The sequence below is a fragment of the Haliotis rubra genome, unplaced genomic scaffold (assembly GCF_003918875.1).
Source record: "Haliotis rubra isolate DU_JTF1 unplaced genomic scaffold, ASM391887v1 Scf510, whole genome shotgun sequence".
Taxonomy (NCBI): domain Eukaryota; kingdom Metazoa; phylum Mollusca; class Gastropoda; order Lepetellida; family Haliotidae; genus Haliotis; species Haliotis rubra.
The window spans coordinates 754,924-771,551 of NW_025767203.1; the positions used below are offsets into that span (position 1 = coordinate 754,924).

Sequence of the window (16,628 nt, forward strand, 5' to 3'; positions counted from 1 at the left end):
ATAGATGTTTTTCAAACAATATGTGAATCTATTATATCACTGAAGATTGATGCCTCAATATTGAAACATTGTCCTCGTATGTACAGTGCATTATCATATGTTGTGCTTCGCCTCTGCACAAACGATCTGCCCGTGAAAATCCGGGTTAGAATGAACCTTCAGTAACCCAATGCTTGTCGTAAGAGGCGACTTACGGGATCGGATGGTAAGGCTCGCTGGCTTGGTTGACACACGTTATCGGTTCCCAATTGCGCAGATCGATGCTCATGCTGTTGAGCACTGGAATGTCTGGTCCAGACTAAATTATTTACAGATGGCCGCCATATAGCTGGAATATATCTGAGTGCGGCGTAAAACTAAACTCACTCACTCACTCACAAACGATCTGGCGATACGGTTGCATTCAGACAGGCCAAGCCACGAACAGTGCATGCACTGTTCCAACATATCTATTTATTGGCCCAGAAACAGAATGTTAATTAAGTTTTTTCAAATGTAGTTCGATCAGGGATTTGTCTTGTTCAGTCAACCCTTGTAACTTGTCCCACATGATTCCACGCATTTTAGTTAAGGACGATATTGGTTGGTTTGTTGGTTGGTTGTTGTTTAATGCTCACTCAGCAATATTCCAGCTTTATGGTGGCGGTATGCAAATAATCGAGTCCGGACCAGACAATCCAGTGATCCACAGCATCAACATCGATCTATGCAATTCAGGACAGTATTGACGCCGTGACTTTGCATGTTTTTTTGTGAAAATCAGGGTCCCCAATAATTGGTGTTATAAAAACGTGCCTTTGACATTATCGGAATCGTACAGTGGACTCCGCGCCATTACAAGGAACAGAGATTTGTATTGATTAAGGAAAGTGTTGTTTTCTTCCTCTATTTAGAAGGGGCTAGGTGCACATTACAGTCACTTGTTTCCTCTTACGTCAGGGCGATTTCACACACAAACCGTTGTACGTAATTACAAACGTCGTCATCCAAGATGTCTTTGTCGATTTCCAAGCACATTTTAGTGGAATCAGACATTGAAAAGCCAGAGATTGAAGTTCCATCTACCCACTTCCACGAGCCAGGAGTTGATGTTTGCTGTCCCCCGATGAAGTAGTCTACGTCAGAAGTTCCGATGATATCTACAAACAAATAAATGGATGAGTTGTATTAAAATTTGTCGAAAACGTCGAATAAGGTCATGAAGTATGACAAGCTCAAAATGATACAGGACGACAACGACCTCCACACTGCTGAAACCATCAGCACGGGCATTCGTCTATGTTCAGGTGTGCACTTGATTTGCCTTTGCGTGTATTTGTGATGGTTGACAAGGCAAGAATCATACAAAGGATTCAGGTTTGAGAGAATATCAGTGTATGAACAGTTTAATGATGTGATTGTCAGAATATTTCTGATGATTGTGGAAGGGATTTATTGCTTTTTGTTTTATTTATAAGACATTACATTGTACCCTGTTCATAACGCCACCATTTACCCAGGACGATTAATGTCGTGGCGCTGTGTGGTCCTGTGCGTAAATCAGTGGAAGTTAAGCGGAGAGTCGCTGGATGGGTGACCGTGTTTCGCAGCTTGACTCCTGCGGGTTTCTAGGACCAGACCTGCTCCACAACGAAGCATATGTGATACATGTGCTCTCACCTTTGGCAAGTGAGTTTGTTCAAAATTGCCCCTGTTCACCCACCAGAAAATAGGTACCCGGTGTGATAAGTCATGCGACTATTAACCTTCTCTAGCAAGAGTAATAATAATCACATTGTTGGCAGCGTGCTCCGCCGTGGTGCGGAATTCAGGGCATTACAAATGCCCTTATTCATATCATTATTATAACCAGACTGGCATCAGAACCAGGAAAAACAAATATGTCGGCCGTAACCTCAATGCACTAAAATAATAACCAAACGTAGTATAACAATAATTTGCAGACATATCTGTCATCGTCTGGGTCTCTCCCTCTTGAATGTTAGGGGGCAGTGGGGTAGCCTAGTGGTTAAAGCGTTCGCTCGTCACGCCGAAGATCCGGGTTCGATTCCCACATGAGTACAACGTGTGAAGCCCATTTCTGGTGTCCTCCGCCGTGATGTTGCTGGAATATTACTAAAAGAGGCGTAAAACCCAACTCACTCACCCTCTCACTCTTCAATGCTCGAAGGTGTAGAAGACAAGTGTGACCAGTATGATTCCAACGATTTGTGACAAGTGTGACCAGATCTTAGACATTCCTCACATAGGGTATACTCATTCGTCAACACTCGTTCTTTCCGTAACCTTTAAGTAAATCCTTGGCCCCATTTCACAAAGCGATCGCAGCACCAAGGTGATCGTAACTCCCATACATTAACATAGAATTTAGACAGTCGTAGTGCTACGACCGCTTTGTGAAACGGGCCCCTTATCGGTAATGTTATGAGCGATAATACGACAAACCAATCAGAACACACGTTAGGATGGAGGTACTTGATAAAAGCAACTAGAGTAATTTAATCAGTCATGACATTATGTGATAGTTAGAAAATCATGAAAATGTATATAGTCATATTGACATGACATAGAACGGAATTGTGTTGCCTTATTCAAAGTTTTCAATAAGGAAAGGATCACGAACAGTGCGATATACAGACACATGCGTTTGTTTACGTAACAGCTCTAAGTGACCAACTGACTGTGTTTTGGACGATCTTCCGGACGTGCTTTGGAGATTTTACGTGCGTTTTCCAAGCTTTTCAGGTCATCTAATTATAAAATGCTTAGAGTTTCAAAACAAACATTATTTAGCGCGTGTTGCTGTTTGCTTTGTCCCGGAATATATAATATGAGCGCATGCTGTCACTAGATCACTGGGCGTTGATTGTCAAGGCCCCCAATCAGTGTGCGAAATAGCCACTGGCCCGCTAGCCCATGGCTTGTAAAAATCCAGTCGGGCCACAGTCACTGGTCCAACTGGCTAGTGAATTTCATGGGGTCACTTTGTAAATATATCACTCTCTCCGACTTGTTAAGTTATAATACACTTTTAAATCATGCAAGATTATGTTCATCATATTAGCGGCTTAATGACGAAACCCGTATCATGCCGACAATATCTTATACTCATCTATTTCTGTAATCTTTTGCTTAGTTTCTACATTCAAATTTCGGGCTAGTGAATTATTTTGTGGGCTAGAAAATTTCAGGCATAGCTAGCCCGACTGGAAACTATTTCGCACACTGCGTCCCCAATCAGATGTTTGCGATACAGCTTGCAGCTTATGCTTCGAGGGACAGAATTAAACCAGCACGTGAGTTGTGCCAATCAAGATAAAATCCATTATCACGGAGAAAACCCATATGATTAACCATTGATAAGCTTAACCAATGATTAAAAGCTCACTTTACTGTGTATGGCGTTTCAGAATACAAAATGTTCAACGATGAAGATACGTATAAAACGTCAACGCCAGATAGTTCGATGCTCATTATGTCAATCACCGGATTGTCTGTCCAGACTCGATTATTTACATGTAGACCAGCGTCATTTATAGCTGGAATATTGCTGTGTGCGGCCCTATACAACAAGCAATCAAACTTTCGGTTACCCGCCGAAACAAATTGCATTGGGCCTGTAAATGAAAATAATGGTATCAGTCAGTTGCTGAAAACACAATTTGCATTACAAAAAAGTTTTATTCCAAAAACTGCTCAGAAGCATTCCTGATACGCGACGACGTCCTGGTAACAATCGAGTAGTGACCAGGCAACCATGTGATGGGCAATATAATCCACTGACACGTTGTCATATAAGTAAGCGAGTATGGTTTTACGACACTGTTTGCAATATTCCAGAAACAACACAGACGGGGACATAGAAATGTCGGCGTGACGAGCAAACGCTTTAAGCACTGGGCTACCTCACCGCCCATCACATTTAGTGCTTGTGTTGAACATCAAAACTTAGACAAGTGCAGAGATTCTACTGATGCATTTTCAAAGATACGTTCAAGAAATATTTTCGTTTTGCACATGTAACCCTGTAGGCTTATCTTGCTGTACTTTGTCTTTTAGCGACGCACACAAAAATCGTACAGCTGGATGACGACGGTTTGTATATAATCGAAACTGGACAAGACAATCCAGTGATCAACAAAATGAGCTTGGATCCACACAGCTAGGATACGTTGACATGTGTCATCCAAGTCAGCTAGAATGACAACCTGATCCTGTTACTGGCCTCTCACGACAACCATGGGTTCCTGGAGACCAATCCTAAACCGGATATTTAACCAATTCTGTGATTGCTATCATAAACATCGACCTATGCTCTTAGGATACCACGACATGTGTCAACCATGTCAGCTGGAATGACTACCGATCGCCTCTTTCAGCAAGCACGGAGTTGCTTAAGACCTCGACCAAGCTGAAAGAAATCAAATTATGCAGAAAAGGTGTTATTACCCAATAACTATCGACCAAGCTGAAAAAAATCAAATAATGCAGAAAAGGTGTTATTACCAAATATCGCCTGGCGAATAAACGTTTCCTTGGCGCTTGTCTGAAGGGCTATGAGATCCCCTCCTTCAGCTTGACAGTAGGAACGAGCATCGTTCCAGTTTCGAGTAATCGATGAGATCTTGTAACATACGTTGACAGAAGCGTCATGTATGTAGCCACTGCTTGTTGGACATGTCACTTGAATTGTAGAAGGTACATAGATGAGTTTGATGTCGACCGTGTTGGCATAAACAGTACATTTCGAAACGTCAGCAACAATCCTGAGTTAAATAGATGTTCTCTCTATTGTTTGAAACTCTGCTGGGGGTTAAAAAGAAATATAGCAGGATCGATCTGAAGGAACTCATGAAATATCTCTATTTCGGTATCAAAGTAGGTGCCTTTCGGGCCCGACTGACTAAAAGCTATACAAAGTAACATATATCGACTGTGCACTTTTTACACATTGTTAACCTACCAATGCATGACGTTTCCTGTAATGATAAGCCTATCTATGTAAAAATATTGAAATCCACCAATACAACGTTTCCTACCTAAACAGAGTTGGCTTTCAAAAACAATTTGTAGTTAAAAAGTCAAATGTGGACTCGTACCTGGACACACTGCAGTATTACATGACACTACTGTATCTCTGGTGGGTGATCCGCTACAGGTGGCCCCCCCGTTAGATGGGGCAGGGTTGGTACAGGTTCTGGCCTCGTGTCTGGTTTTTGTCCCTCCCCCACAGCTCAGAGAACAGGGTTCCTCAGGGGAAGTGATCCAGCTGGACCAACCGCCATCAACTGCATGAATGAAGAGATTGTGGGAGTGAGTGGGTGTGGTTTTACGCCATTTTAGCAACATTCCAGCAATATCACGGCGGGGGACACCAGAAATGGACTTCAAAACATTGATCACACAACAGTCTCGTTTCCTGCTGACTGGGTTCCGTCTTTTTGCGCAACTTAGTACAATAACCAGTCCAGAATTCAACTGGATATATAAATATTAATCAGTATTATTGGATATATCGTATCACTTGTATATTGCAACACTACGTGCTCTGACAAACGGAAATCTGGAAATCGTAGAAATTTCAAAACGAGGCCACAAAAAAGGTTTGGCGGTCTTTCACGGCCTTGATGTTGTACCAATCACATACTCTACGTTAGAAAAATACATGGGATAAGCGGAAAGAACACATAACATGTGTAACCAGCAAGCCAGATGACTTGTGAATCATTTTAAAACCTCATCAAACCTCGCCATAAAATATAGAAATACGATTGTTTTTCAGTTTGAAATTAAAATTCATTTGTAAATACCATTTTCTTATGGAACAAGGAATTGTAATTTTGTGTAACCATAGTTGTTTGTAGTGTCTCTTTTCATTTTCACACGAGAAAATTCGGATCGGCTGACAAGTAGGAAATTGTCTGAATTGGTTCATGAGACTCAAGTTTCGGTTTGCACATTGTACGCATGTGGGGAATTGAACCCGGGCTTTCAGCGCGAGAAGCGGACGCTTTAACCATTAGGTTACCCCACAGCCCGAAATGATTGTGTTATGTTATGGCCTTTGTTGTTATTGCTGCTCACAAACCAATGATAGTTGATGGTATCAGTGAATGCAACTAGCACTCAATGCTTACAACTTAACGGGCAGAACAAACGTGACACCTTTTGATTTTGCGATTTTCGAATGACAATTTGGAAATGACAACGATACACCTTTCATTTCCTATTACAAAATACATGGGAACACATAAAACATCAATAACAATTCTGTATGGCTCGCGACTATGTCACAAATTGATATTACGTCCCTTAAACACTGCCTTTCTCTTTAGGGTAACATTTCTTGTGTTGTTACTTAATTTCAATTAATATCAATAAATAATGTATAGAATAACCTACATAAAACTCGGGATTAACATATACCTTAACCTACGGTGAATGCTTTAAGTCTCTCGACACCGACATGGAAGAAAGGCGCTCGTGACATATGATCCGTAAATGTGGTTAATCTATAAATGTGTCACAAGCTTTAATCCTCAATCATTTAGAAGCGTCTGTTTATGATGGACGTTTCCAGTCAGTTTCCATGATGCTCAGTGATGCAGACCCGTGAAGATCAGGGTTATAATTGATCTTCAGTAACCCTTACTTGTCGTAAGAGGCGACCAACGGGATCGGGTGGTCAGGCTCGCTGTCTTGGTTGACGCATGCCCTCGTATCCCAACTGCGTAGATCGATGCTCATGTTGTTCATCACTGGATTGTCTGCTGCCATACTCGAGTATTTCATCACTGGATTGTCTGCCGCCATATAGCTGGAATATTGCTGAGTGAGTAGTAAAACAAACTTACTCACTCATTCAGTGATGCACAGAAAACAACTGTTTGTCTGTAGATGGACTTAATACACCGTGGCACAGTTTCCCAAAGTCGATACCATGCCCTGTATATATTGGACAAATAAATCGGCTAATCATTCCAGATGAATACTTCCGGTCAATTGGTATAAATGTCACAGGTTGAATTGTTCATACAATGTATAGCACAGCACCCATGGCACAATTCACAATTTTGTCCCTAACGGCTTGCCATACAGATGAGTTGGCTGCCAGCAGGTACATCCTGGGCTCTGGCACATGCTGCTCCTGCAGTCTGTACACTCAGGTGATAAAAACGCTGCACCCGTAAAGATCCGGGTTAGAATTGATCTTCAGCAACCCAAGCTTGTCGTTAGAGGCGACTAACGGGATCGGGTGGTCAGGCTCACTGACTTGGTTGACACATGTCATCGTATCCCCTTATGTAGATACAAGTTCATTGTTTTGAGTGCTGTGTAACCATTCTTCAAGGGTATATGTATTTGTAACGAGTATTTGAGTGTAGGAGCATTTAGCAACAACACAATCATAGAGTTCCACGTAACTAATTCATGTGCATTACATACTTTGATATTCGATTGATATCAATTACAATCCAAATATTTTTCCACAGTATTCATCATAATTAGACTTTAAACAGTCAAATTTCCTTTTCTCAAATAATTGGGTGGTTTTGACCCAAATTGTGGTTATTTTCCACTGGTAACATGTTTACGACGGGTGACAGGATTCTCCGTTCGATTACCTAAATGAGGATAAATGGGAGCGTCAAACTAGAGACAGTGATCTATAATTCCAAGTTTGAATAGGCGTTATTGATACATAGGCGTATGGTGTTTCTGTGGGTAGTTGTCAATAAACACTGATTAAATACTAATGCGAAACCACGGAATAGGTTTGTACGAGAAGTGACAGAAGAGTTCTGATGGAGCAGGATGTCCAGTAAACCCTCATTAGTGACTGAGTTTAGTTTTACGCAGCGTTTACCAATATTCCAGCAATACCACGGCGGGGGGACACCAGACATGGGCTTCACACAATTTACCAATGGGTAATCGAACCCCGGTCTTCGGCGTGACGAGCGAACGCTTTAACGAGTAGGCTATCCCACGGTCCCTAAAACCTTAATAGCTTTCATGTACCATCCTGTCGAATCCAGATTCGCAGATTTAAAGTAACTTTTTACAATTAGCACATTAAGGACAGTTTCTCATACACGTATACAGTCGACCCAACTTGTCAACTTGCCCAAATACAGTTAATAGCTTATAAAGTATTGTGTTACCAACGCGGCAGTTGCCATGACAACAAAGTACCGCATATATAGAAAAGTAATATTCCTTAAATATACAGCTTTTGTATATACACTAAAGATAATATTCGTTCTTCCAGTATACCTCGATCACATAAAGGACAGTTTCTCATACACGTATACAGCCTACTCATCTTGTCAACTTAACTACAGTAAAAAACGATTATAATGATTAACACACAAGTAAACTTTGTACAATGTTTACTGTTATATCTCACCTGGACAGGGTGTGGTGTTGCAGGATTGACTAGGATTATCTGTGGATGAGCCTGGGCAAGTTGAACCGCCATTAGCAGGGGAAGGGTTGGTACATGTCCTGGTCCGACTGAGTGACTGTTGCCCTCCCCCACAGGTCTGTGAGCAAAGTCCAGTGGACGCTACTGTCCATGTCGCCCAGGCGCCGTCAACTGAAGAGAAAAACGTTTCCGAGAAATAATGTTGATAGTTTTTCAGTTTGTAGAAATGAAAATTAATTTTCGTGGACTGCAGGCTAATTGTGTTACATGTTTATGCACAAACGTTTTGTACTTGTGAAAGTTGATCGACGACGTATTGCCAACCAGCATAATATGCATCCAGTCAAGTTAAGTGAAAGGTCAGAGACCGAAATACAGTTAACAAATTACCAGTATTGTCTTGTCAAAGTGACAGTCGAAATAGCGAAAAAGATCGGGTTGTTCCGGTAGCCTTATGGTTAAAACGTCCGCTCGTCACGCTGAAGACCTGGATTCGATTCCCCCACATGGGTACAATGTGTGAAACCCATTTCTGGGGTCTCCCACCGTTATAGTGCTGGAGTATTGCTACATGAGGCCTAAAACCATACTCATTCACTCAAAAACAATCTTCCTGTATACATCGATCACATGGAGGACAGTTTCTCATACACGTATACAGTCGACTCAACTTGTCAACTTGACTTCAGAACAAAACGAATATAATGATTAACACACACAAGTAAACTTTGTACAATGTTTACTGTTATATCTCACCTGGACAGGGTGTGGTGTTGCAGGATTGACTAGGATTATCTGTGGATGAGCCTGGGCAAGTTGAACCGCCATTAGCAGGAGAAGGGTTGGTACATGTCCTGGTCCGACTGAGTGACTGTTGCCCTCCCCCACAGGTCTGTGAGCAAGGTCCAGTGGACGCCACTGTCCATGTCGCCCAGGCGCCGTCAACTGAAGAGAAAAACGTTTCCGAGAAATAATGTTGATAGTTTTTCAGTTTGTAGAAATGAAAATTAATTTTCGTGGACTGCAGGCTAATTGTTTTACATGCTTATGAGTAAACGTTTTGAAATTGCCAAAGTTGACGACCAAGGAAGCAGCCAGTCAGGTTATAGGCCCACATACAGTTCACAAAATATTGTATTGCCAACGTGGCAGGTGACATAGGCAAAAACAAAAGAGAAAAATCGGGTGTTGGGGGGACCTAATAGTTAAAGCGTCCGCTTGTCTCACTGAAGACCTGGCTTCGATTCCCCACATAGGTAAAATGTGTGAAGCCCATTTCTGGTGTCCCCCACCGTAATATTTCTGGAATGTTAGTAGAGGCGGCTTAAAATCATACACACTCACTCAAACAAATCTTCCTGTACACCTCGAGCACATAAAGGAAGTCTTAAAGACATATACAATCGATCGAAATTGTAAAATTGACTTCAGAACAAAATGAATATAATGATTAAAACACACAAGTAAACTTTGTACAATGTTTAATTTTTATTCTATCGCACCTGGACAGGGTGTGGTGTTGCAGGATTGACTAGGATTATCTGTGGATGAGCCTGGGCAAGTTGAACCGCCATTAGCAGGAGAAGGGTTGGTACATGTCCTGACCCGACTGAGTGACTGTTGCCCTCCCCCACAGGTCTGTGAGCAAAGTCCAGTGGACGCTACTGTCCATGTCGCCCAGGCGCCGTCAACTGAAGAGAAAAACGTTTCCGAGAAATAATGTTGATAGTTTTTCAGTTTGTAGAAATGAAAATTAATTTTCGTGGACTGCAGGCTAATTGTGTTACATGTTTATGCACAAACGTTTTGTACTTGTGAAAGTTGATCGACGACGTATTGAACCAACCAAACAAGCATAATATGCATCCAGTTTACAAAATATTGTATTAACGTGGGAAGGTCACAGGAAAGATAAAAAGAAAATATCAGTTAACAAATTACCAGTATTGTCTTGTCAAAGTGACTTATTCTCGAAACGTTCGAAAAAATAAGAATTGTTCTTTGGTAGCCAATGTGTTAAGAATGGTTAAAAACGTCCGACTCGTCACGCTGAAGACCTGGATTCGATTCCCCACATGGGTACAATGTGTGAAACCCATTTCTGGGGTCTCCCACCGTAATATTGCTGGAGTGTTGCTAGATGAGGCCTAAAACCATACTCATTCACTCAAAAAATCTTCCTGTATACCTCGAGCACTAAAAGGAAGTCTTAAATACCTATACAATCGATCGAAATTGTCAACTTGACTCCAGTACAAAACGAATATAATAATTAAAACAAACAAGTAAACTTTCTACAATGTTTGATTTTATTCTATCGCACCTGGACAGGGTGTGGTGTTGCAGGATTGACTAGGATTATCTGTGGATGAGCCTGGGCAAGTTGAACCGCCATTAGCAGGAGAAGGGTTGGTACATGTCCTGGTCCGACTGAGTGACTGTTGCCCTCCCCCCACAGGTCTGTGAGCAAGGTCCAGTGGACGCCACGGTCCATGTCGCCCAGGCGCCGTCAACTGAAGAGAAAAACGTTTCCGAGAAGTAACGTTGATAGTTTTTCAGTTTGTATAAACGTTTTGAACTTGTCAAAGTTGAACGACGACGTATTACCAACCAACCTGCGAACCAACCTAACTAGCAGCCAGTCAGTTTAAGTGGAAGGCCATAGGTCCTTATGATAAGATATCTGCATACTTACGCGAGGCATGTCAAAGTCAGGATTTCAACCATATGAAAAGTTAATGGACAAGGGATACGGTTAAAAATGCACACGATGTGTATCTTTAATTATAGAAAGGTTGAAAACTGGAGTTGTTTCTCTGCCGATCCATCAAAACAACACAAACACAAAAATAACATATGTCTGTGTGTATATCCTCGACTCAATGTTTCACCTTTGGTCAGTTTGTTGTTCATGAGGAGGTTGGTTGGTTTGTTTCTTGTTTAACGCTGCACTCAGCAATATTCCAGCTAGATTGCGGTGTTCTGTAAATAATCGAGTCTAGACCAGGCAATCTCAATTTCATTTTATTTTATTTTATTTATTTGGTTGTCTAAGTGAAATTCATCGGTTAGTATTCACTGGAAACAGACTATAGTTGATGTGAATCCATTTGATGTAACTCCAGAACTACTAATGGCCTAGTGGGTAAAGCACTACTTCAGTGAGTGAAGCCAATTTCTGGTGTCCACCCGCTATGATATTGCTGGAATATTGCTAAATGCGGCTTTAACATAATCTCACGCACTCAAAATACAAAACACAAACGTTGAATACCGTTATATGTACTCTTTTAATAATTTTATAACAAATTATAAACCATATAAAATTGCCATTTGTAGTTGGTCAGAAGAACAAATATTACTACAAATTTTCATTTATAAAATGCACCCTTAATTACACGAAAAGAAGTTTCATACCACAAAACAAAACCACGATTAAAGGCGATGGCTGAGTTGGTTAGATCGCTGACTTTGTGTGCTGACGATTAGGTGCCTAACTTTGAGATTGTCTCGGATAGGACTCAACCCCCAAATACCATAATTTATACTTTATACTGAGAAATCATAATTCCAAATATAACATATGTCACATTTAACCCGTGCTGATATATTTACAGAAATGTATCTCATTTAAACAGAGCCGGTTTAAAGCAATGAACCCCTCCTCAGGGAATATGTAGAGTCTAAAGAATCAACTGAATGCTTTACAATAATGCTTAGCTACGTAAGTCCCAAAACATTCAAGATAAATTAAGCTTACAGAATATTTTAAAAAGTAGCATTTATTATATATTAAGTTATGGCTAAATATACCTACAATCACCAACGTCTGAAGGAATGATGTAAATCCGGCTCGGGTCCATGCAGGTAGCAAAAATACTGTAAGTCCCCATGGTCTCTAGTATGGTGATCTACCTTCAGTTCTTGGTTATCTATATCCCGTGTTTTATTTTTTATTGTCTTGTATTATAGTATAAGTTTTAAGATAGTTTTACATCTCTATCTGTGATACACTAGTAGTTTTACTGTTCATCGTCAACAGTTTTTTTAATTTTAATTTTATTGATCTTTAAATATGATAGTTAATTGTCCTCGTCACGATATGGCTGAAATATTGCCGATGTGACGATAATATTAACTCACAATTATGCTCATTTGTCCTACCTGCACAAGGCACAATGTTACATGTCTGTGTCTGAGTGTCTGTTGACACCCCGGGACAGGGAGCTCCACCGTGGCCTGCGGTCGGGTTACTGCAGGTCCTGTCCCTAGAGACTGTTTGCTGACCACTCCCACAGGTCAATGTACATGCACCAGCTGATGTCACTGACCACGTGGACCAACCGCCGTTCACTGAAAATAGTTGCACCATAATGCATTCATTCGTGGACGACATGGATAGTCTGTCATTCAGACCCTGAAACAAATATACCCAATGCAACCCATGCAAGTCTAGAATATGTGGCAAGTCTAGAATATGTGGCAAGTCTAGAATATGTGGCTAGACTACCACAGCTTCTAGCTGAAAATGAAGAAAGTCTCTGGGCTCCTTTTTATCTTATCGTATTTTAGTTTAAAACATTTTTTCTGTAAAATGATTCCATTCCAGAGACTAGCTGTTAGTGAGTGAGTGAGTAAGTTTGGTTTTACGCCGCTTTTAGCAATATTCCAGCAATATCACGACGGGGGACACGAGAAATGGGCTTCATACATTGTACTCATATGGGCAATCGAACAGCTGTTAGTCTACATGGATGGGTACATCTATCACAATTAGCATAACATTCATGAGCCACATGTACATCCTGCAAAGGCATTCTTCTGGATCTAAATTGGTGTTGAGATTTTTAACTCCAGCTCCTAATTCACTACCAGCGCCATATTTGTTGAAGATCTTCACAACTGTAATGGCACTAATACGTGTTTCTGTCTATCAACTGTGACTATGAACCACACACTTTAGCTCAAGTTAAAATCGATAAACCATGATTACATAAACAGTAAAAGTGAAAAAGTGAAGTTTTTGCATGGAAACAAAGCATGATGCTGGAACAACATAAATCAATACCTGACACCTATTGTTGTTTAAATGTTATCTCGCTCCAAGGTATCGACAGAACAAATATTTTTCCTCTGTTTTTCATCCCATATTAATGCGACACATTGGTATGCATTTAACTGCAATACTATTCAAAGCAGTCTGAAATTAAGCTCATTCACTCGCCAATTGTCGAACAGTTGTCGGGCGGTGGGGTAGTCTAGTGTTTAAAGCGTTCGCCCGTCACGCCGAAGGCCCTGGTTCACTTACCCTCAAGGGTACAATGTGTGAAGCGCATTTCTGGTGATATTGCTGCTACATTGCCAAAAGTAGGGTAAAACCATACTCACTCACTCGCTCGAACAGGTGTTGTAAGTAGAATTGACTTTGCAATCAGAGCAAATGTCTGTTCACATGAATACAGAAAAAGAACCAGGAGGGGAGCTTATTCGGTGCGCACAGCGATACCTACATATTATCTGAATGTTTATCCCCAAATGTAACACATTTGTTATCAATAAGGACGTCAAACATTTCATACCATTTTCTCAATAAACAATACATGGCATTTCTTCTCCTTAACCTTTCACAAACTGCCCAGTACCTCTGAAGAAGATATGTGAGTGATTTTAGTTTTTAGCAATATTCCAGCAACACCAGAAAGAGACTTTACACATTGTACCCATGTGGGGAATCGAACCCGGGAATTCGGCGTGACGAGCGAACGCTTTAACCTCGAGGCTACTAACGCCTCCAAAGATATGTAACTGTTGGCACCAAGTACAGTAACAAAAGCTCCATGGATCAATGTATCAACCTTTCCTTAAGTTTGCCATATTTATGTACAAAGAATCTTTTTGGTCAGCGTTGACTAACAGTTCAATAGGATCAAATATCACATCGATTGAATTTGGGAATATCAAGACAAAATTATATATTAGATATTGACAATTTGCTGTATTGTATTTCGTTTACAGCACGACTGCGTGGACTTATTACTATTGTGTTGTGCAAAATATGATCATTTAATATCATTTTTACAATTGTTCCTCACAATCAGGGTGTCTCTTCACCGAGATTCGACGTTATGCATCCATTCATTATCCTTTCGCCAGGTTTTAGATATTTTATATCGTATCTTAATGATACCTGGGAAGACATAAACTCTCAAATACATTCTCTGTATAACAATTCTTTCACAGTTTGAACAATGTTTTCAAATGAATCATGTTAAGGTGTGTTTTTAACAGTGAAAATTTACATGTTCCTGTCCAGCAAAGGAACTCTAATCTAATAGTTAATAGTTAATTATGTTAATTATGGGATAGGACATCAGCAGTATAGGGAATGGTGGTACGGGACCAGGCCCTTCCAAAGGGCTCAATTTACCACCATTCCCTATACTCCTGCTGTGGTGCATGCAAAATGTCACGAAAATCGGCCGGATAGTTTAAGAGATATCGGTTTTTGAGTGAGCATGGGGTCTGTCTGTTAGGATAGACCCGTTAAACTGACATGTATCTTAGAAGTCCCCGGTAGCGTAATCGGTTGAGGTGCTGACTTATGATGTGTAGTTCTCGCGGCTATGCATTGTGTGTTCGTATCCCACCGTTGCCTCAGTGGGTTACTTGCAACTTTCGTGTGTTTCGTTGGTGGTAGCAAGGAATCAGGATCGCATCAGCTGCGCTCAGCTGATTTGGGGGCACTCTCGCGGTGAGAGAAAAGTATAAATTTATATCATTCGGAACCTCATTTGAGGCTCAAACCTCAAAACGTCATCCTTAAATAGGCTCTATGACGTCACCAAGCCACGTGACCATCGAGGGCTCTCTGACGTCATCATTATGCATGATTAAAAATGCAGAATAACTCATTAATATGCAAATATATGCATGACGTCACAGGTAAACAAAGTGAGGTCACAAGTGATTAACCTTATGCACTTATGCAATTAAGGGACCATGCCTTCAATAACGGAAAACAATGCATAGTAGTAAGCGTAGTGCCATTCCCATTTATGGAAACTGCGCGCGCTCATAAACCTATTTTCGAAAAACGTGCGCGCTGAATGCTGATTGGTTCGTTTAAACACATGGTTCCCCCCCCCTCGTTCATGGAACCATCTGTGTACACAGTCAGATGCACTTAATTAGCTCTCGTATTATTGATATGCAATGATATGGATGATGTCATAGGTCATCTAAGGTTAAACACAATGACTTAATTAGTTGCAATGAAGCCATTCACTGTGTGATTGTTAATTAAGTCAAAACGAGACATAGTAACGACAACCATATATGGTATTTCTACAACAACTAGGGCGGCAGTGTTTTATGAGTCACCGTCAATGGAATGAATGTCTTGAGCGTGGAGAGGGGGACAGAATTTGTTTTCTAAATAAATAGACATGAGTGTGAACGGGAGAAATAGGAGCAGGCTGGCTTCAAGTTCTGGAGTAGACGAAAATGTTTTAAAATATTTGTCACAGCAGGTTTAATATTTTGATATTTTACCTGAGCTGCTCATGTTAAAAACCTTTGATATCAATTTAATAAATATAGTTAGTTAGTAGTCTGTGTCACCATGTGAGCATTGTGTTTACAGGCACTTCCAATAACGTTTTCCATATGTGACCCCTTCCCTCGCTATAAGACGTCCAGCATGAGTGTAAGGACCTTTAGGCAGAAACCTGTCCTCTGTGCGTTACAATGAAGTCAAGTGGGAATCATAACATTTCCGTCACCGCATAATGCTAAGTACATTTAATATTTACATCATAAATGGAATTTTTAAACTGTCTGATAACACTAATGAAGTAATCTTTCCCTCATAACATGTAAACATATGGAAATGATAGAACCTTGTTCTGTGTTTGTTTATGGTATGTCGAGGGAGAGGTGATACATGCCTCATTAAGAGGTAAATCACAATAATGATTGACCCCCAGAGCCTTCAAACCCTGCCTCATCTAAAAAAACCCAAAACAAACAAACCGAGAAGGTGGGAACGAGTTCATTTTGTTGAGCCCGTTCATTTATTTTGTGTGTGTGTGTGTGTGTGTGTGTGTGTGTGTGTGTGTGTGTGTGTGTAATTATTTTCAAATGAAATCCAAAGATATACATTACATTGTGTTAAAATATCATTAGAATATGTCATATTATA

General features: G+C 40.7%; 1 protein-coding gene and 1 long non-coding RNA gene across 2 annotated transcripts in view; both read right to left on the bottom strand.

Moving 5' to 3' along the window:
* Positions 1–525: 525 nt before the first annotated feature.
* Positions 526–10,872, bottom strand: LOC124292272 (coadhesin-like; the record flags this gene model as incomplete). Its single annotated transcript, XM_046729333.1, has 6 exons — positions 526–1,139; positions 4,507–4,683; positions 5,100–5,336; positions 8,411–8,599; positions 9,185–9,472; positions 10,752–10,872. Coding segments are annotated over 6 exons (1,221 nt in total), but the record flags the coding sequence as incomplete, so codon positions are not given.
* A 5-nt stretch (positions 10,873–10,877) lies between these two features.
* Positions 10,878–16,628, bottom strand: part of LOC124292267 — a 36,574-nt gene continuing 30,823 nt past the window's right edge. Inside the window, exons 2-3 of the long non-coding RNA XR_006902402.1 lie at positions 12,593–12,781; positions 10,878–10,941 (exon numbers count right to left, since the gene is read on the bottom strand). This is a non-coding gene — a long non-coding RNA (uncharacterized LOC124292267). The remainder of the gene's footprint in view (positions 10,942–12,592; positions 12,782–16,628) is intronic.